The 23007-nt window shown below is 41.7% G+C and overlaps 1 protein-coding gene across 4 annotated transcripts in view; it reads right to left on the bottom strand.

The window, feature by feature from the left end:
• Positions 1-1131: 1131 nt before the first annotated feature.
• The window catches only part of TMEM40 (transmembrane protein 40), a 61850-nt gene continuing 39974 nt past the window's right edge, over positions 1132-23007 (bottom strand). For all 4 annotated transcript variants that reach the window (XM_037802386.1, XM_037802369.1, XM_037802397.1 and 1 more), the window contains 8 exons: positions 22938-22991; positions 15574-15609; positions 15188-15220; positions 14783-14830; positions 3312-3383; positions 3140-3214; positions 2577-2639; positions 1132-1697 (listed from right to left, as the gene is read on the bottom strand). In XM_037802386.1, coding sequence (XP_037658314.1) covers positions 1678-1697; positions 2577-2639; positions 3140-3214; positions 3312-3383; positions 14783-14830; positions 15188-15220; positions 15574-15609; positions 22938-22991 — 401 coding nt within the window. In that variant the 3' untranslated portion in view covers positions 1132-1677. The remainder of the gene's footprint in view (positions 1698-2576; positions 2640-3139; positions 3215-3311; positions 3384-14782; positions 14831-15187; positions 15221-15573; positions 15610-22937; positions 22992-23007) is intronic.

Genomic DNA, 23007 nt, shown 5'->3' on the forward strand with positions numbered 1-23007 from the left:
TCAATTTTGGACTTCTCCTAGCCTCAAAACTGTGAGCCAATCAATTCTCATTGTTTAAGCCAAACCATTGCATGGTATTTGATTTAGCAGCTGGGAAACTAAAACACATGGTAAGATTTTCATAAGCTTAATTTATTCAATTTTAAGCTCCATTTTGTCCCCAATTATAATTTTTCTCTATTTAAGGCACAAAACTGTAATTTCTTTTATAAAATGATGCTGGTAGTTGGTGATGTGTGCTATCGTTTTCATTGTCCTCAATTGACAAAGTAAAGAGTTGGCAGCACCCTGCTGTGGGGCCCTCTTTCCTTTGCTTTCTAAAAAAAAAAATTCTATAGGTCTGAGAAATCTGAAAGTCTGGGAAATATCAGTCCATTCTAGCTCCCTCAGGGATGCTCTGCTAGGGTGGGGGACTGGACTAGCCAACACTCCACAAAGCAGCTTGGCATAAAAGAGAACACAGTCTTGGATTCAAATCACAGCTCTGCCACTGGCTTGCTGTGTCAACTTGAGCAAGTTAGTAAACTTCTTTGAGCCTCCATTTCCCCCTCTGTGAGAATTAAACCAGATAACATATAGCTGGACCATCATAAGAACTTGAGAAACCGTCCTCCAAGAGCCTATGAACTCAATGAAGGCCCCCATTCTTATCTTCTGCAAGTTGAAGGGCTCTCATTTCTTCATTCTTTCTTTGTACTCCCACTCTGGGCTCTTCTTTTGTGTGTTCTCTGGTTTGTCACTGTCCCTCTTGATAATGTGAGTATAGCACTGAACATATGCTATAGGCGTGGCTTGACCACTGCAAAGCAGGACCTCCTTCAATCTAGAGTCTATACTTCTATTAATGCAACCCAAGTTTGCAATGGATTTTATTTTGTGCCCTTACAATATATGCTGGGATGAAAATACCTACCAGCTCAAATTTTTTTCCATGGGAATGTCTGCAAGGTCCTATCTCCCATTCTGGACCTATATGATTAAAGCTTTGATCTTAAGTGAGGGGCTTTACATTTATGCCCTTCTATATTTTATCCAGTAGGACAAGGCACCTTCCCTGACTAGGTAGGGTTGAAGGAGACCCCAAATGTGTCCTCACACTCAAAAACACCCCAAAGAATATTTAGCTGACTCTTTTTAGTCCAGGAAAGAGAAAGTTTATTCGAATCTTGATGGAGTCCAGGGTGGTGTGACTGTCACTGGGGGGTGGGGCTGTGACTTTGGTCCCCAACATCTCACCTGTACCAGGTTCACCCAGGAGGCCTGGCCTGGTGGCTCCCTGCCTCAGGGCAGCAGATTGTCTGTCTGTCCAGGGATGGTTCTGTAGACTTGAGAGCCCCCAGGGTTGGCCTGAGGAATGTGAGAGAATGCACAAGACCAGACAGATGACAGCTTGCAGGGCTGAGAGCAGTGACATCCCAGATTCCTCCAGCTGATCCTGGTAGCATGAAGGGCTCAGGTCACTCCCGCTCTCCCTCCACTTTCCATCCTGGCAACCGGATTGCATGTCAATGCTACCCAAATGGTAGCCTGGCCCAGGCTGGTGCTGATGTTCAGACCCCATGGAATGAAAAGCCCGGTCTTTATTGCCCTAGCTTGGCCTATCCATGTGATTCCTAGAACACTGCTCTCTCCACGGGTGTCCAGGGGATGCAGGGATGGTCAAGCTGTGGCCTGGCCTTATTCAGTCTTCCTGAACCCTGGAAGGCAAAGCCCACAGGATGGCATGGGATTCTGAAGACAGCCAGGCATTGCCCCCCCACCCCCACCCCCAGATGACCAAATACCCACTCACAGCTGGGATAATGTCATTAATTCAGAAGCCATGGGTCCCCGTGACCCATAGCCATTGTAACTAACTTCCCCCTTCTTTATGAAATGGATTTAAGGAGACAGAGGGAGCTGGCCTGATGATTTGGTGACATACAAATGCTGTGTTGTCCCAGCACAGAGACACGTGGCCACCCATCTTTCCGTTCTGAGGTGCAATGGTGGGCACTGAGCCACAGGTCAATAAAGAAGTCCTCCTGTAACCCAGCTCAACCACTCTGGCTGTGTGACCCTGGGCCAGTCACGCCACCTCTCTGAGCTGCAGTTTCCTCATGGGTCAAGTGCAAGTTAACTAAAGCCCACCTCCCCAGTTGCTACCATGCAAACAAAATACCATGGAGAGGACAGTGTCTGGGAAAGTGTAAAGTATTATGAAAGAACGAGGGACAATCCAACTCCCTTTACTTTCATCCACCGATGCCCAGTTAAGGACCTCTGCATCTGCTCCTTGTTTGATCGTCATGGCACCCTTGGGCAATAGGTATTATTATAGCCATTTGCCAGCTGAGGAAACTGAGACTGAAAGATGCTCCAGGGCCTGACCAGGTCAGAGACCTTGCTAAATTGGCAGTGGTAGGACTTTGAACCCAAGCCCCTGACTTCAGGCCCTGTGTTCTTTCCTATAGGCTAAGCCTTGTTCAAATTAGAAGACCCCAATAGGGAGAGACAGAGTGATCGCAGGAAGAGTTTAAAAGCTACCAATAAAAAATTTAAATTAAAAATTAATTAATTAAAAATTTAAAAGTTACCCATCAGCCTAAACTTCTGAAAGAGGGGGATGAAGGCATGTAGAATGCTGTGGACCCGGTACACTGTGCAGAAAACAAGAGAGCAGGGTGAGTTGAGGGATATGGAATCAGACGCTTAAACCTGCCCACCCTTGGACAAAGGCCTGGCCCACCCAAATGAAGCTCTAACGGTGGGATTCCAGGCAGCACGTTAAGCTTAGATAATAGCAATCCAGTTATTATTATTATTATTAAAAACAACAAGGCTGAACAGCAATAACAAGGCCAGGAAACTCAAAGGAATTCAGTCCCCGATTCCATTAACTAACTCATGGTGGGCATCCACTTAATTCTATTCTTTTGTCACTTTTCAACTGTTTTCGTTGCACTTTTACAGAGCTGCCCAGTTTTTCCACTGCGTTTGCCAATGACCTCACACTGACCTTGAAAGTGGTCAGGGAAAAAAACATGAGCAGAAGGAAATTTTTTAAAAATGTCGAGGGCACGACCACTCTTTGGTTTGGCAAGCATCTGTGGTCAGTCCAGCCACCACCCCTCCAAGACGCTGTGCAGGGCAGCCTTACCCAGCCCAAAGTAGATGCCAACGGTCTCCAGGGAGGCGAAGATGAGCAGGCCGACCCCCAGAGAGATGAACCAGTCTGGAAGGGCAGTGTGAAGAGAGGCTGGTCAATCAGTGGGCTGAGGTCCTCATGCTACCCCTCATGCCACCCTCATGCCCCAGGACCCCCTGCTCACCTCCATAATAATGATAACACACCAGCAAGGCCCCAGCAGCAAAGCAGAGGAGGACAAAATGGAAAAACTCATCTGCAAAAGAGGAGGTAATGGATTACTCTCTCTTTTCTTTCCCTTCCTTCCCCTTTTTTTCTCTTCCTTTCTTTTTTTTCCTTTCTTCCCTTCCTTCCTTCTCCCTTCCTTCCTTCTTTTTCTTTTCCTCTCCCTCTCTCCCTCCCCCTCTTCTCTCTCTCTCTGTCTCCCTCCCTCCCTCCCTTTCTTTCTCTCTTACAAAAAGTATTCCTATCCCTGCTCAAATGTAACTTTATTCAGAGATATTACTCCTGACCAACCCTACTAAAATAGCACCCCTAGCTCCACCACTTTCCACCCCATATCTTGCTTTATTATTGTCATAATCCTGATCACCATTCAACTTGTATCATTTCTATGTTTATTCTCTGTCTCCTCCAATAGGACGTCAGCTCCAAGGCAGATAGGGAGTTTGGTTTGTCTCATTCAATGCCCAACTCCCAATGCCTAGAGCAGTGCTGGGCACACAGAGATGCTCAACACTTTACATGTCAAATGAATATCAAATACAATAGTAAAAAATGAAATGCAAATGTGTCAAGTTCAAAAGCTATCCCATGTAGAAGTTTCACATTACCTCATGCTCACTCCCTAATCCCACTCCTTAAGAGTGAGCAGTGATCGGCAAAACCTTTACAGACAATACATATGCACATTTTTAAACAAAAATGAGACCAATCTGTATACCTGCAGCTCTATAATTTGCTTTTTTTCTGTCATTGATAGATCAGGGCCATCTTTCCATCTCAGAACATACTGATATTTACTTCCTTCTTTTTGATAGCTGCACAGTATTCCACAATATATCCTAACTTATTTAACTAGTCCCCCACTGATGAATCTAGAGGTGTCCAATTTTTTGCTGTTATCACAGATGCCACAACAAATATCACTACACACGAATCTCAGTGCACCTGTACACAATTTCTGCGATGCCTGATGCACCTGAGGGCTTCAAAGGGTTTATGCAGTTAATATAAATAGAGGAGCTGCCAACTTGGCAGGTGAACTCACTGCCCTCCCCCTACGTGGCACCTGATGCCCAGAGGCATAAATCTCCCTGGCAACATGGGTTGTGACTCCCGGGGATGAACCTGAACCCATCATTGTGGGATTAAGAAAGACTTCTTGACCAAAAGTGGAAAGAGAAATGAAACAAAATAAAATTTCAGGGCCCAGAGATTTCAAATGGAGTTGATGGGTCATTCTGGAGGTTATTCTTATTCATTATATAGATATCCCTTTTTAGTTTTTACTTTATTAGAATAGCTAGAAGGAAATACCTGAAACTGTTGAGTTGCAACCCAGTAGTTTTGATTCTTGAAGACAATTGTATAACTATATACCTTAAACAGTGTGACTATGTGATTGTGAAAACCTTGTGGCTCTCACTCCCTTTTATCCAGTATATGGACAGATGAGTAGAAAAATGGGGACAAAAAGTAAATGAATAATAGGAGGCAGATGGGGGTATAGGATGTTTTGGGTGTTCTTTTTTACTTTTATTTTTATTTTATATTCTTTTTTTTTTTTTTTGGAGTAATGAATGTGTTCAAGGCCTGTTTGTGGTGATGAATGAACAACTATATGATGATACTGTGAACAACTGACTGTATACTTTGGATGATTGTATGGCATGTGCATATATCTCAATAAAATTGTGGGAAAAAAAATAAAAGAGAGTGGCTGAAAGGCAGGGACTGTGCCTTGGGCGGGAAATCAGGGGTTGTCTGTTAAAGAGGCCTCCCTACACTTTGCTAGGCATCAATCTAGCTGCAAGTAGGGAAGATGCAAAAAAGATTAAAAAGAAAGAAAGAAGGAAGATGTGCCAGTTTGAATGTATAATGTCCCCCAAAACGCCAAAATCTTTGATGAAATCTGTGGTCAGATGTATTAATGTTGATTAGATTGTAGTTCTTTGAGATTTGACCCACCCAACTGTGGGTGCTGACTCTGATTGGATGATTTCCATGGAGGTGTGGCCCCACCCATTCAGCTTGGGCCTTGTTTAGTCTACTGGAGCACTATATAAGCTCAGACAGAAGGAGCGAGCTTGCTACAGCCAAGAGGGACACTCTGAAGAACGCACAGGAGCTGAGAGAGGAGCTGCAGATGAGAGACAGTTTGAAGACAGTCGTTGAAAGCAGACTTTTGCTCTGGAGAAGCTAAGAGAGGACAAACGCCCCAAGAGCAACCAAGAGTGACATTTTAAAGAAGAGCTGCAATGGATGTGTAGAAAAGTAGGGGAAGGAAACAAACAGACAAAGGTACCCAGTGTTCTTTTTTACTTCAATTGCTCTTTTTCACTCTAATTATTATTCTTGTTATTTTTGTGTGTGTGCTAATGAAGGTGTCAGGGATTGATTTAGGTGATGAATGTACAACTATGTAATGGTACTGTGAACAATCGAAAGTACGATTTGTTTTGTATGACTGCGTGGTATGTGAATATATCTCAATAAAATGATGATTTAAAAAAAAAAAAAAAAAAGAAGAAGAAGAGCTGCAGCCTAGAAAGGAACATCCTGAAGAAAGCCATTTTGAAAACAGAACTCTGGAGCAGACACCAGCTAACAGAGGTTTTCCGGAAGCCATTGGCCATCCTCCAGTGAAGATACCCGATCGGTGATGACTTACCTGGGATATTTTATGGCCTTAAGACTGTAACTTTGTAACCAAATAAATCCCTTTTTATAAAAGCCAATCTATTTCTGGTATTTTGCATCCTGGCAGCATTAGCAAACCAGAACAGAAGGAAACAGGGAGGGAGGGAGGAAAGAAGGAAGGAAAGGAAGAAAAGAAAAAAAGAGAGGACATTTCAGAGAAGGTTCTGGAATGAGGCAGACTTCCTGAGTCAGGTATTGAGGCTGTAGGGAATGTGTCCAAGTTCAGCTCAGTTTGACCACTGATGTGCTATGAGTTTTGGACAAGTATCCTAACCCTTCTGGGTTCGATTTCTCTCTGATAACATGAGGAAGGCACCCTCTCTGCTGCTCTCTGGATTGAGGGAGTCTTGGACAGGAAAGTGCTTTGTAAGCAGCAAAACACAGCATGATGCTAAGTATCACTGCTATCAAGGGAAAGTTTGAAGGCAAAGTGAGCGCAAGGTGAGGCAGGGATTTCCATTTGCTTTGTTTTTGTCTAGGGAGAAAAAAAATGTTAGAATGGGAAGAGACCCTGGAAATCATCTTCACCTAATTTTTCTGACTGGTCATTGCACACCACCACTGTAATTTTTTCTATTTCCACCGACCACTGATTGCTACCTTCACAATTTTATGCTAATCCAAGTATCATCTGTACCAATATTTACTCAACATATTTATTTAAATAGAGTCCCTTTTTCCTTAAATAAATTTATTCTGAAAGGAAACTTCATGCCATAACAGTAACTGGAAAACGAGGACACCCTGTTATAAAAATAAGCACAATGAAAACAAAACAAGGAGGTTAGGGTCTGGCCAGACGCTGCTGTCCGGAGAATGATCTGAAAACAGAATCCCTCGTTTCAGCAAGGATCTGGGGCTCCAAAACAAGGCACAGGGTCTCCAAACCAAGCCCGTCCTCTGTGAGAGAGAGTGGAAAGGGCAGTCACTTTCTCACTTCAAGGTATAATTCCACGTCCTGAAGCAAGCTGGACATGGCCTGTACTTTGGGAATCTTGGTTGTAGCCCAACGAGCCTCACTATACAGCCCAAGAAAGTTTAACAGCTGTCCTGGTTCATCTAGATAAAGAAAGGCAGAGCAAGAGGGCCTGGACCCAGGTCTCCCTGCCCATTGCCATTTGTTCAATCAAAAACCACAGTCCCTTAATTCTGGAAGCAGCAAGAGACAAGCGATTCATCACATACAAGACTAAGTGCTAATTTCTCATCAGAAACCATGGAGGTGAGAAGGCAGTGGCATGACATATTTAAGGTTCTAAAAGAGAAAAACTGCCAGCCAATAATTCTTTATCCAAGAAAACAGTCCTTCAAAAATGAGAGAAAATTTAAAATATTCACTGATGAACAGAAACTGAGAGTTCATCAACATGGACCTACCCTACAAGAAATACTAAAGGGAGTTCTGCAGGCTGAAAGGAAAAGACAGGAGAGAGAGGCTTGGAGTAGAGTGAAGAAATGAAGATTATCAGTAAGGGTAACTAAAAGGGTAAAAGAGAGACAAAAAAAAAAAAAGAAAGATATGACATAGAAAAAAAAACAAAAGATAAAATGGCTGAAGTAAGTACTGCCTTTTCAGTAATAACACTGAATGTTAATGGATTAAACACCCCAATCAAAAGACTTAGATTAGCAGAATGGATTTAAAAAAGTATGATCCAAGTATATGCAGTCTCCAAGAGATACACCTTAGACCCAAAGACACAAATAGGTTGAAAGTGAAAGGTTGGAAAAAGATATTCCATGCAAAAAAGTAACAAAAAAGAGCTGGGATAGCTATACAGATATTGGACAAAATAGAATTTACATACAAAATTGTTATAAGAGACAAAGGAGGACACTATATATTAATAAAGGGGGCAATCCACCAAGAAGAAAGAACAATCATATATATATTTATGCACCTAACTATGGTGCCCCAAAATACACAAGGCAAACACTTGCAAAACTGAAGGGAGAAACAGACTTCTCTACAATAATAGTTGGAGTCTTCAATACACCACTCTCTTCAATAGATAGAACATCTAGACAGAGGATCAATAAGGAAACAGAAAACTTGAATAATATGATAAATGAATTAGACGTAACAGACATACACAGAACATTGCACCCCCAAACAGCAGGATATACATTCTTTTCAAGTGCTCATGGATCATTCTCCAGCACAGACCACATGTTAGGTCACAAAACAAGTCTCAATAAATTAAATACGATTGAAATTATACAAAGCACTTTCTCTGACCATAATGGAATGAGGCTGGAAACCAATAACAGGTGGAAAACTGGAAAATTCACAGATATAAGGAGGTTAAATAACGTGCTCTTAAACATTCAGTGCGTCAAAGAAGAAATTGCAAGAGAAATCAGTAAATATCTAAGATGAATGAAAATGAGAACACAACATATCAAAACTTGTGGCATGCAGCAAAGGCTGACAGCAAAATTTATAGCTTTAATGCTTACATTAAAAAAAGGAGAAAGACCTAAAATCAAAGATCTTACTGCACACCCGCAGGAACTAGGAAAAGAACAGCAAACTAATCCCAAAGCAAGCAGACAGAAAGACAGAAACTTACAGCAGTATTAAAGGAAATTGAGAATAAAAAGCAATAGAGAGAATTAACAAAATGAAGCATTGGTTCTTTGAGGAGATCAATAAAACAGACAAAATAGGAATAGAAAGAAACTTCTCAACATGATAAAGGGCATATATGAAAAACCTACAGCTAACATTGTACTCAATGGTGAAAGACCAAAAGTTTTCCCTCTAAAATCTGGAAGAAGACAAGGATGCCCACTGCCACCACTGATGTGCTAGAAGTTCTAGCTAGAGTAGATAGGCAAGAAAAAGAAATAAGAGTCATCAAAGAAACAAAGAAGTAAAACTTTCACTATTTGCAGAAGACATAGTCCTATATATAGAAAGTCCTGAAAAATCTACAACACATCTACTAGTGCTAATAAATGAGTTCAGCAAAGTGGTGGGATACAAGATGAACATGCAAAAATCAGCAGTGTTTCTATACACTAGTAATGAGCAAACTGACGAGGAAATCAAGAACACGATTCCATTTACAATAACAACTAAAAGAATCAAATATCTAGGAATCAACTTAACCAAGGGTGTGAAGGACCTGTACACAGAAAACTACAAAACATTGCTAAAAGAAATCAAAGACCTAAATAAATGGAAGGACACTCTGTGTTCATGGATTGGAAGACCAAATATCATTAAGATGTCAATTCTACCAAAACTGATTTACAGATTCAACACAGTCTCAAACAAAATTCCAACAGCGGGTTGGGCAAGATGGCAGCACAGAGAGGAGTGGAAGCTAAGTAGTCCCCCTGGAACAACTACAAAAAACCAGAAACAACTAGTAAATAATCCAGAATAACTGTGGGGGGACAAATGAGACCGTCCACTCATCATACACCAACCTGAATTGGGAGGAATGCCTGACAACACAGCATAAAATCTGTAAGTAAAACCTGCGGATCCAAGTCGTGAGACCCCCTCCCCCATAGCCCAAGCTGCAAAGCCTCGTGGTGCCAGAGAGAAGCTCTCTCCCAGCAAGCGAATATAGCTCAGCTGAGCTCCAACTGGGGTTTTAAGTAGCGAGTGTGAACTGCTCACTACAGGTACAAATCCCCAAAAAACAAACAGAGGCTTTGGGTGACGACTGACCTTTGAGAGCTGGAGGGATGCCTTGGACTAGGTCTGAAGGGGACTATCTGTTTCTTTTTTGGCTCAGTGGAGAAAGCCCCAGTCATTTTCAGTTTCCAGGGCTGTGACTCAGAGAAAGGTGGAGACAGCACAAGAAGAGAGAGAGAGACCATTGAAATGCTAATGACATCCCCCTAGGGGGGTCTATCTTCTCTAAGAAGAAAGGGGTGGAGCCCTTTCCATTCAGAACCAGACCCCAGAGCCTGGGGGAACACGGCCATACCTCTTCACACTAGTCAAGAATTACAGGCTAACAGGCATCACCTGCTGGGCAGAAAAGCACAGTGACCTGAGGCATCACAGGGTGGAGCAATTTTCTAAGACACACCCTCAGGGAAACCAGATACTGAATATTTCTTCCCTCTGGGACCTGAGCCTGTTCTGGTCTGGGAAAACCTGATTTGGATACCCAAGGAAACCATGCCTAGACAACAGAAAATTACAACCTACACCAAGAAAAACAAAGTTATGGCCCAGTCAAAGGAACAAACATACACTTCAACTGAGATACAGGAATTTAAACAACTAATGCTAAATCAATTCAAAAAGTTTAGAGAAGATATTGCAAAAGAGATAGAGGCTGTAAAGGAAACACTGGGCATATATAAAGCAGAAATCGAAAGTTCAAAAAAACAACTAGTAGAATCTATGGAAATGAAAGGCACAAAACAAGAGATGAAAGACACAATGGAAACATACAACAGCAGATCTCAAGAGGCAGAAGAAAACACTCAGGAACTGGAGAACAAAACACCTGAAAGCCTACACACAAAGGAGCAGATGGAGAAAAGAATGAAAAAATATGAACAACGTCTCCGGGAACTCAAGGATGAAACAAAGTACAATAATGTATGTATCATTGGTGTCCCAGAAGGAGAAGAGAAGGGAAAAGGGGAAGAAGCAATAATAGAGGAAATAATTAATGAAAATTTCCCATCTCTTATGAAAGACATAAAATTACAGATCCAAGAATCGCAGCGTACTACAAACAGAAGAGATATGAATAGGCCTACGCCAAGACACTTAATAATCAGATTATCAAATGTCAAAGACAAAGAGAGAATCCTGAAAGCAGCAAGAGAAAAGTGATCCATTACATACAAAGGATGCTTAATAAGACTATGTGCAGATCTCTCAGCAGAAACCATGGAGGCAAGAAGGAAGTGGTGTGATATATTTAAGATACTGAAAGAGAAAAACCGCCAACCAAGAATCCTATATCCAGCAAAGCTGTCCTTCAAATATGAGGGACAGCTCAAAATGTTTTCTGACAAACAGACAATGAGAGACTTTGTGAACAAGACACCCGCCCTAAAGGAAATACTAAAGGAATACCCAAGGAAACCATGCCTAGACAACAGAAAATTACAACCTACACCAAGAAAAACAAAGTTATGGCCCAGTCAAAGGAACAAACATACACTTCAACTGAGATACAGGAATAGAAGACAGGAGTGCGTGGTTTGGAACACAATTTTGGGAGATGGTAGCACAACAATGTAAGTACACTGAACAAAGGTAACTATGAATATGGTTGAGAGAGGAAGGTGGGGAGCATGTGGGACACCAGAAGAAAGGAGGAAAGATAAAGAATGGGACTGTGTAACTTGGTGAAATCTAGACTGTTCAATAATTGTGATAAAATGTACAAATATGTTCTTTTACGAGGGAGAACAAGCAAATGTCAACCTTGCAAGGTGTTAAAAATGGGGAGGCATTGGGGGAGGGATGCAATCAACATAAACTAGAGACTGTAACTAATAGAATCATTGTATTATGCTTCCTTTAATGTAACAAAGGTGATATACCAAGGTAAATGCAGATAAGAGGGGGGATAGGGGAGGCATGTTAGACACTTGACATTGGTGGTGGTGTCTGATTCTTTACTCTACTTTGATTTAACGTTATTTTTCCTTTTGCTGCTTCCCAGATGTCATTTTTTTTTTCCTCTTTCTTTTGCCTCTCTACCTTCTTTGACTCTCCCTCCTGCCTTGTGGAAGAAATGTAGATGCCCTTATATAGATAGTGGTGAAGGTGGTGAACACATAAATATATGCCCACACAGGGAACCATCGATTATTTACTTAGGATGGAATGTATGGTGAGTGAACAAAACCATATTAAAAAAAAAAATGGGTTGATGACAAAACCTTGAGGGCAATATACTGAGTGAAATAAGCCAGACACATAAGGACAATTATTGCAGGGTCTCACTGATAGGAACTGATTATAATATGTAAACTCATAGAGATGAAATATAAGGTACCAAGATATAGGACGAGGCTTAAGAACGGGGAGCAGTTGCTTAGTAGAAGCAGAATGTTCAACTAGGATGAACTTAAATGTTTGGAAATGAACAGGGGTGTCGGTAGCAAGATGTGAGAATAACTAACAGTGCCGAATGGTGTGTGAACGAGGTGGAAAGGGGAAACTCAGAGTCATATATGTCACCAGAATGAAAGTTGGAGGTCAAAAGATGGGAATGTACAAAACTGAATCCTATGGTGGGCAATCTCCATGATCAACTGTACAAATACTAGAAATCACTTCCATGAACCAGAACAAACGTATGACAATACAATTAGAAGTTAATAATAGAGGGGCATATAGGGAAAAAATATATACCTATTGCAAACTATATACTACAGTTAGTATTTCAACATTTTTTCATAAAGTAACAAATGTACTATACCAATACTACAAGTCAACAATTGAGGGGGGTTGGTTAGGGATAGGGGAGGATTAGAGTTTCCTTTTCTTTTTTTCTTTATTCATCTTTCACTTTATTTCTTGTCTGGAATAATGAAAAGTTTCTAAAAATTAAACAAAAATTAAGTGTGGTGATGGATGCACAGCTGTATGAGGGTACCCAGGGGCAAGTGATTGTACACTTTGGATCTTTGGATAATTGTATGGTATCTGAACAATCTCAATAAAAATGAAAAAAAAAAAAAAACTACACATAAAAAACAAAACAAACAAACAAACAAAATTCCAACAGCGTAATTTGCAGAAATGGAAAAGCCAATCACCAGATTTATTTGGGAGGGTAAGGGGCCCCAAACAGCCAAAAACATCTTGAAAAAGAAGAATGAAGTTGGGAGGACACAGAATTCGTGACTTTAAAGCATACTACAAAGCTACACTGGTCAAAACAGCATGGTACTGGTGTAAACTTAGATATATTGATCAATGGAATAGATTTGAATTCAGAAATACACCCTTACATCTATGGCCAATTTACATTTGACAAGGCTTCCAAGTCCACTCAATCAGGAAAGAATAATCTTTTCAACAAGTGTTGCTGGGAAAACTGCACATCCATATGCAAAAAGAATGAAAGAGGACCCTTATCTCACACCATGCACAAAAATTTAAATCAAAATGGATCAAAGACCATAATATAAGAACCAGGACCATAAAATTCCTAGAAGAAATTGGAGGGTGGCATCTTCAAGATCTTGTGTTAGGCAATAGTTTCTTAGATTTTACATCCTAAGCACAAGCAATGAAAGAAAAAATAGATAAATGGGACCTCCTCAAAATTAGAAACTTTTATGTATCAAAGGACTTTGTCAAGAAAGTGAAAAGGCAACCTACTCAATGGGAGAAAATATTTGGAAACCATATATCTGATAAGAGTTTAGTATCCAGAATATATAAAGAAAGTCTACAACTCAACAATAAGAAGACAAATGACCCAATTAAAAAATGGGCAAAAGACTTGAATAGATATTTCTACAAGAGAAAATATAAATGACTAAAAAAGCACATGAAAAGATGCTCAACATCACTAGCTATTAGGGAAATGCAAATCAAAACCACAATGAGATATCATTTCACCCCGACTAGAATGGTCACTATTTAAAAAAAAACAAAACAAAAAAAAACAAAACTATAAGTGTTGGACAGGATGAAGAGAAATAGGAACACTCATTCACTGCTGGTGGGAATGTAAAATGGTGTAGCCTGTGGAAAACAGTCTGGCAGTTCCCCAGGAAGCTAAGTATAGAATTGTCATATGATCCAGCAATTCCACAGCTAGGTATATTCTCAGAAGAACTGAAAGCAGGGACGTGAACAGACATCTGCACACCAATGTTCATAGTGGCATTATTCACAATCACCAAAAGGTAGAAGCAACCCCAGTGTCCATCAATAGATGACAGATAAACAAAATGTGGTATATCCACAAAATGGAATATTATTTAGCCATAAAAGCAATGTACTTCTAATAGATGCTACCACATGGAGAACCCTGAAGACATCACGTGGAGTGAAAGACACCAGACACAGAAGGACAGATAGTGTATGAATCCACTTATATGAAAGATCTAGGATAAGCAAATTTATAGAGACTGAAAATAGGTTACAGGTTACCAGGGGCTTTGGGGAGGGGGAATGAGGAGTTAATTCTTAATGGGTACAGAGATTCTGTTTGGGATGATGGAAACATTTTGATAATGGAAGGTGGTGATGGGAGCACAACATTGTGAATGCAATTAATGCCCCTGAATTATACACTTAAAAATGATTAAAAGGGAAAAAAGCAAAACAAAACAAAGAAACAAACTAAACCATGCTCCTCCCTGACACCCTCCTCCCCGAGGCTTGGAGCAGAGGTGGCCCCTCAGTTCTCATTGCCCCTTCTCTAGGATCTAGTCTAGTCTAATCTCCTGAGTCCCTCAGGCTGGCCCATTTCCAGCTCTCTGTCCTCACCACTAGGCCTGGAAGCATTTGTTACCCTAGTGACTCTGTGAGCAGCAGAAAGAACACAGGACCAGGGTTCAAACTGTGGCCATGCCACAGACTAGCTTGTAAGACGACTCCCCATCCTTGAGCCTCAGTTTATCCATCTGCAAAATGGGAATCATTACACTACCCTCTCAAGGTGATTCTAAGCCGAGGAGTTTGCAACTTGGTGGGGTATGATCACTATTGTTTAGGGCCCGCAGCTGACCTCCACCCATGGAAGGGGGAAAGTGGTCTTGGAACCCTGATTTCCTTACCATCTTTCTTTATATTCAGTCTTCTTAACTGAGAGGCCTCCACTTCTCCTTAGGAACAAGAGAGAGATGAGCGTTTAAGGCTGGTGAGAAGAGGAGGTGGGATCTTCTCTTCCCTGCCTCATGGAGAATTGATCTCCTGGGTTCTTCTCCCTGGGTCAGAGGGCACTCACTGCTGGGCCAGTCAGAGCTAAAGTGTGACGGTGGAGGTGGCTGTCCTTGGGACCTGCACGGACCCCCTCCTCCCTCCACAGACCTGAAGACCCTTTCCTGAATCACGGTGACATTCTGGCTGGTGGCCGCGTCTCTGCTGGGACCGACCCACCTTCTCAGACTGACTGTGGTCCCATCCCACCCCTCTGGAATCCAGGCCACCTCCCACTCTCCTGTTTGAGCTTGTATATTCACCATTTGCTGGGTCAGAGCCTCTTCTCCGGAGTCCTAGAAATTAGAAACTCAACATTAGTGCCAGACCTGCCTGGGGTCTTTCACAGGTGCCTCTCCCCGGGGAGAGGTCACGGGTGACCTACAAAAAAGCCCTGGTGGAATTCTCCAGCATACCAAGGGATCTTTCTGTCTACAGGTTGCAGGTGCAATTCCCTTGCCTCTCACTCAGACCCTCCCTTTCTAACTTCCCCTGCCTCATGCCTCAGGGTCCCAGGCCCCCCAGTGGACCTCGGAGTCCCCAACTCTTGCAGCCATGCACAATGACAGTAACAGGCCCTCACAGTGGGGGGAGAGGGGGACACTTCCCACCAGTACCAGCCACCCCTCTCCACCAGCCAGACACTCACCTGCTTCCCCAGAAGGCACCATCTCTCCAGGGGCACCTGCAAGAAGGGAAATCCATGATCACATGTGCATTTTCCTCTGGATGCAGACTCTCAGTGACCCGGAGTTGGCAAAGCTCTGAGCAAAGTGGGCCAAGTGGGGCCTGGAGCGAGCCGGTGGGGGAGGGTCCCCCATTCTATCCAGTGGGGCAGCCGCCACTGGTCAGCTGGAAGCAGCTGTGGAAATGCCTGTCCAGCTTTACAGGGCTCCCAATTTCCCACGAGAAGCCTGAAATCCTGTTTTTTATGTGAAATTTCCTGATTTTTTTTTAAAAGGTTGGCGACTATTGTATTTCATCAAATCAAAGTCACCATACTTGTGAGGTGTAATGTTATTTTATATGCTCCAAGTAAGAAAGACCCCTGTCAATTATAATCATAAGTTGCCAGGGTTGTTACTTTTAAGATGCACCTAGATTTCAGAGATGTTAAAAGGTGAAAAAATGTGAGTCGTGGAATTAATGAAATCTGTTAATTTTTAAAGAAGAGACACTGGGAGTCAGATAAAACACATCAGCACACAAACAGGCAATTTCTGTCAGTTCCTGCCTGTCCAGATGCGGGAGATGATAACTATGTGTGTGAATTCCTCTGCCCCACCCTGACCGCCCCCACCCCTGAGCTCATGGGAGCCAGGCTGGGTTGCATATTGGGATCCCTGCCCCTACCCCCTACCCCAAGTGGGGCCTGGGTTTAGTCTGTGTGTTGAACCCCTAGTCTGGGCTGCCTGAGAGTGAACTGAACCCTGTATTTCTGCCCCACTAATCAGGCTTTTCCACCCCATTCTCCACCTGCTCTGGGTCCTGGTGCCGAATCCAGTTCCCTGATAACCCCACTCCTAGATCCTGTCACCTTCTTCCCTGCAAGGGCAGACAGGACACCTTGTGACCTCCCAGCCCCGGCCCCTGTGTACTTCCTGTCCTCCAGAAGGGGGCACTCAGCACCCGTCATAAACACTGGACATGCCGACTGTATTTAGGGGTCCAGCTGAGGTGCAAATGGGAATAATTGTCTGCAAAGGAACCAAAGAGTGTCCAGTACTGAGAGTGCAGAGAACAAACAGCATTGAAAAAGTATAATTTACCAAGTACCCCCAATGTCTTGAGAAAAAAAGTAATTCACAAATAACTGACCATATCTATGTTTTCTACAGTGAACACGAATGACTTTTATGACAAGGGAAACTGTTTTTAAATAGATATAGACATAGCCATTTCTCTATTGTTTCTCCTCCTCCACCCCATGAAACCCACTTAAACTACCTGAGTAATTAAAAATACCTTCCTAAACCAAAAAAACAAAAAACAAAAACTTGTTTGTGTAAACAAATCAAAACCAAAGACTCAGATAATCAACCAAAACAATGTAAAGACTACCCATAATGCGAGGCGGGGCAAGATGGCAGACTGGTGAGCTGTATGTTCCAGTTACTCCTCCAGGAAAGTAGGTAGAAAGCCAGGAACTGCGTGGACTGGACACCACAGAGCAATCTGACTTTGGGCATACTTCATACAACACTCATGAAAACGTGGAACTGCTGAGATCAGCGAAATCTGTAAGTTTTTGCGGCCAGGGGACCCGCGCCCCTCCCTGCCAGGCTCAGTCCCGTGGGAGGAGGGGCTGTCAGCTCCGGGAAGGAGAAGGGAGAGCTGCAGTGGCAGCCCTTATCGGAAACTCATTCTACTCATCCAAACTCCAACCATAGATAGACTGAGACCAGACACCACAGAATCTGAGAGCAGCCAGCCCAGCAGAGAGGAGACAGGCATAGAAAAAAAACAAAACGAAAAACTCCAAAATAAAAGCAGAGGATTTTTGGAGTTCTGGTGAACATAGAAAGGGGAAGGGCAGAGCTCAGGCCCCGAGGCGCATATGCAAATCCCGAAGAAAAGCTGATCTCTCTGCCCTGTGGACCTTTCCTTAATGGCCCTGGTTGCTTTGTCTTTTAGCATTTCAATAACTCATTAGATCTGTGAGGAGGGCCCTTTTTTTTTTTTTTTTTTAATCCTTTCTTCTTTTTCTAAAACAATTACTCTAAGAAGCCCAATACAGAAAGCTTCAAAGACTTGCAATTTGGGCAGGTCAAGTCAAGAGCAGAACTAAGAGAGCTCTCAGACAAAACGCAATAATCCAGTGGCTGAGAAAATTCACTAAACACCACAACTTCCCAAGAAAAGGGGGGTGTCCGCTCACAGCCATCATCCTGGTGGACAGGAAACACTCCTGCCCATCACCAGCCCCATAACCCAGAGCTGCCCCAGACAACCCAGTGTGACGGAAGTGCTTCAAATAACAGGCACACACCACAAAACTGGGCGTGGATATTAGCCTTCCTTGCAACCTCAGCTGATTGTCCCAGAGTTGGGAAGGTAGAGCAGTGTGAATTAACAAAGCCCCATTCAGCCATCATTTCAGCAGACTGGGAGCCTCCCTACACAGCCCAGCAGCCCAGAACTGCCCTGGGGGGACGGCACTCACCTGTGACATAGCACAGTCATCCCTCAACAGAGGACCCGGGGTGCACGGCCTGGAAGAGGGGCCCACTTGCAAGTCTCAGGAGCCATACGCCAATACCAAGGACTTGTGGGTCAGTGGCAGAGACAAACTGTGGCAGGACTGAACTGAAGGATTAGACTATTGCAGCAGCTTTAAAACTCTAGGATCTCCAGGGAGATTTGATTGTTAGAGCCACCCCCCATCCCTGACTGCCCAGAAACACGCCCCATATACAGGGCAGGCAACACCAACTACACACGCAAGCTTGGTACACCAATTGGACCCCACAAGACTCACTCCCCCACTCACCAAAAAGGCTAAACAGGGGAGAACTGGCTTGTGGAGAACAGGTGGCTCGTGGACGCCACCTGCTGGTTAGTTAGAGAAAGTGTACTCCACGAAGCTGTAGATCTGATAAATCAGAGATAAGGACTTCAATTGGTCTACACATCCTAAAAGAACCCTATCAAGTTCAGCAAATGCCACGAGGCCAAAAACAACAGAAAATTATAAAGCATATGAAAAAACCAGACGATATGGATAACCCAAGCCCAAGCACCCAAATCAAAAGATCAGAAGAGACACAGCACCTAGAGCAGCTACTCAAAGAACTAAAGACGAACAATGAGACCCTAGTACAGGATACAAAGGAAATCAAGAAGACCCTAGAAGAGCATAAAGAAGACATTGCAAGACTAAATAAAAAAATGGATGATCTTATGGAAATTAAAGAAACTGTTGACCAAATTAAAAAGATTCTGGACACTCATAGTACAAGACTAGAGGAAGTTGAACAACGAATCAGTGACCTGGAAGATGACAGAATGGAAAATCAAAGCATAAAAGAAAGAATGGGGAAAAAAATTGAAAAAATCGAAATGGACCTCAGGGATATGATAGATAATATGAAATGTCCGAATATAAGACTCATTGGTGTCCCAGAAGGGGAAGAAAAGGGTAAAGGTCTAGGAAGAGTATTCAAAGAAATTGTTGGGGAAAACTTCCCAAATCTTCTAAACAACATAAATACACAAATCATAAATGCTCAGCGAACTCCAAATAGAATAAATCCAAATAAACCCACTCCGAGACATATACTGATCACACTGTCAAACACAGAAGAGAAGGAGCAAGTTCTGAAAGCAGCAAGAAAAAAGCAATTCACCACATACAAAGGAAACAGCATAAGACTAAGTAGCGACTACTCAGCAGCCACCATGGAGGCGAGAAGGCAGTGGCACGATATATTTAAAATTCTGAGTGAGAAAAATTTCCAGCCAAGAATACTTTATCCAGCAAAGCTCTCCTTCAAATTTGAGAGAGAGCTTAAATTTTTCACAGACAAACAAATGCTGAGAGAATTTGCTAACAAGAGACCTGCCCTACTGGAGATACTAAAGGGAGCCCTACAGACAGAGAAACAAAGAAAGGACAGAGAGACTTGGAGAAAGGTTCAGTACTAAAGAGATTCGGTACGGGTACAATAAAGGATATTAATAGACAGAGGGGAAAAATATGACAAACATAAACCAAAGGATAAGATGGCTGATTCAAGAAATGCCTTCACAGTTATAACGTTGAATGTAAATGGATTAAACTCCCCAATTAAAAGATATAGATTCGCAGAATGGATCAAAAAAAATGAACCATCAATATGTTGCATACAAGAGGCTCATCTTAGACACAGGGACACAAAGAAACTGAAAGTGAAAGGATGGAAAAAAATATTTCATGCAAGCTACAGCCAAAAGAAAGCAGGTGTAGCAATATTAATCTCAGATAAAATAGACTTTAAATGCAGGGATGTTTTGAGAGACAAAGAAGGCCACTACATACTAATAAAAGGGGCAATTCAGCAAGAAGAAATAACAATCGTAAATGTCTATGCACCCAATCAAGGTGCCACAGAATACATGAGAGAAACACTGGCAAAACTAAAAGAAGCAATTGATGTTTCCACAATAATTGTGGGAGACTTCAACACATCACTCTCTCCTATAGATAGATCAACCAGACAGAAGACCAATAAGGAAATTGAAAACCTAAACAATCTGATAAATGAATTAGATTTAACAGACATATACAGGACATTACATCCCAAATCACCAGGATACACATACTTTTCTAGTGCTCACGGAACTTTCTCCAGAATAGATCATATGCTGGGACATAAAACAAGCCTCAATAAATTTAAAAAGATTAAAATTATTCAAAGCACATTCTCTGACCACAATGGAATACAATTAGAAGTCAATAACCATCAGAGACTTAGAAAATTCACAAATACCTGGAGGTTAAACAACACACTCCTAAACAATTAGTGGGTTAAAGAAGAAATAGCAAGAGAAATTGCTAAATATATAGAGACGAATGAAAATGAGAACACAACATACCAAAACCTATGGGATGCAGCAAAAGCAGTGCTAAGGGGGAAATTTATAGCACTAAACGCATATATTAAAAAGGAAGAAAGAGCCAAAATCAAGGAACTAATGGATCAACTGAAGAAGCTAGAAAATGAACAACAAACCAATCCTAAACCAAGTAGAAGAAAAGAAATAACAAGGATTAAAGCAGAAATAAATGACATAGAGAACAAAAAAACAATAGAGAGGATAAATGTCACCAAAAGTTGGTTCTTTGAGAAGATCAACAAGATTGACAAGCCCCTAGCTAGACTGACAAAATCAAAAAGAGAGAAGACCCATATAAACAAAATAATGAATGAAAAAGGTGACATAACTGCAGATCCTGAAGAAATTAAAAAATTTATAAGAGGATACTATGAACAACTGTATGGCAACAAACTGGATAATGTAGAGGAAATGGACAATTTCCTGGAAACATATGAACAACCTAGACTGACCAGAGAAGAAATAGAAGACCTCAACCAACCCATCACAAGCAAAGAGATCCAATCAGTCATCAAAAATCTTCCCACAAATAAATGCCCAGGGCCAGATGGCTTCACAGGGGAATTCTACCAAACTTTCCAGAAAGAACTGACACCAATCTTACTCAAACTCTTTCAAAACATTGAAGAAAATGGAACACTACCTAACTCATTTTATGAAGCTAACATCAATCTAATACCAAAACCAGGCAAAGATGCTACAAAAAAGGAAAACTACCGGCCAATCTCCCTAATGAATATAGATGCAAAAATCCTCAACAAAATACTTGCAAATCGAATCCAAAGACACATTAAAAAAATCATACACCATGACCAAGTGGGGTTTATTCCAGGCATGCAAGGATGGTTCAACATAAGAAAATCAATCAATGTATTACAACACATTAACAAGTCAAAAGGGAAAAATCAATTGATCATCTCAATAGATACTGAAAAAGCATTTGACAAAATCCAACATCCGTTTTTGATAAAAACACTTCAAGAGGTAGGAATTGAAGGAAACTTCCTCAACATGATAAAGAGCATATATGAAATACCCACAGCCAGCATAGTACTCAATGGTGAGAGACTGAAAGCCTTCCCTCTAAGATCAGGAACAAGACAAGGATGCCCGCTGTCACCACTGTTATTCAACATTGTGCTGGAAGTGCTAGCCAGGGCAATCCGGCAAGACAAAGAAATAAAAGGCATCCAAATTGGAAAAGAAGAAGTAAAACTCTCATTGTTTGCAGATGATATGATCTTATATCTAGAAAACCCTGAGAAATCGACGATACAGCTACTAGAGCTAATAAACAAATTTAGCAAAGTAGCGGGATACAAGATTAATGCACATAAGTCAGTAATGTTTCTATATGCTAGAAATGAACAAACTGAAGAGACACTCAAGAAAAAGATACCATTTTCAATAGCAACTAAAAAAATCAAGTACCTAGGAATAAACTTAACCAAAGATGTAAAAGACCTATACAAAGAAAACTACATAACTCTACTAAAAGAAATAGAAGGGGACCTTAAAAGATGGAAAAATATTCCATGTTCATGGATAGGAAGGCTAAATGTCATTAAGATGTCAATTCTACCCAAACTCATCTACAGATTCAATGCAATCCCAATCAAAATTCCAACAACCTACTTTGCAGACTTGGAAAAGCTAGTTATCAAATTTATTTGGAAAGGGAAGATGCCTCGAATTGCTAAAGACACTCTAAAAAAGAAAAACGAAGTGAAAAAGACTACCCATAATGCTACCACTCAGAGGCAATCACTAGTAGCATTCTGACTCATAATTTATGAGTCTTTTTCTTTAACTGTATACATACGTGTTGTCAGTCATTTTCCTTGGGTTATTACTAGGTGTTAGGAGATAAAGTAGATTTTGGAAATGTCGGATCAAAGCTAAGCAGACTTTTTAAAAATCTGGCAGTATGTGCTTGTCAGGCTTTTTGGCAAACTGGCCCATTCCTACAAATTACCCCATTTGATCATAGCTCTACCAAGTAAAGTGCCATATTTATCCCTCCTCAATGTCATAATCACTGTGCATGGAAACGGTTATTCCATAAGACGAATTTTGTAGAGATCAGAGCCTTAATTTTCTCTTGCATGCTTTAACAGCCCAGTATCCCAGCAGACTGAGCACCGATCACGGCCTGTTCTGCAGGATGGCAAGTCCCAGAAAGGTTGGGTGACTGCTCAAGGTCACCTCGCAAGGCAAGGTTATGGCCTCACCTTGGTAGAAAATGCTCATCCCTGTCCCTAGCTGCCAATGTCATAACCACTAACTTTGCTGCATGCTCCTATATTTGCTGGCAACTTTTCAGCTTATGAGATGCCTTCATGACTTCATTTCCCACCCAAAGCCCTCTGTACTTGGTAGTATTCTGTTTCCTCCAAAGCTACTAGACAACTGGTTTACCTTCATAGAGTTGAAGCTCATCCTTCAAAACATCAGGCTCCCCATGCTCAGCACCTGGATGGAGACACAA

This window comes from Choloepus didactylus, chromosome 1, assembly GCF_015220235.1.
Source record: "Choloepus didactylus isolate mChoDid1 chromosome 1, mChoDid1.pri, whole genome shotgun sequence".
In the NCBI taxonomy this organism is placed as follows: domain Eukaryota; kingdom Metazoa; phylum Chordata; class Mammalia; order Pilosa; family Megalonychidae; genus Choloepus; species Choloepus didactylus.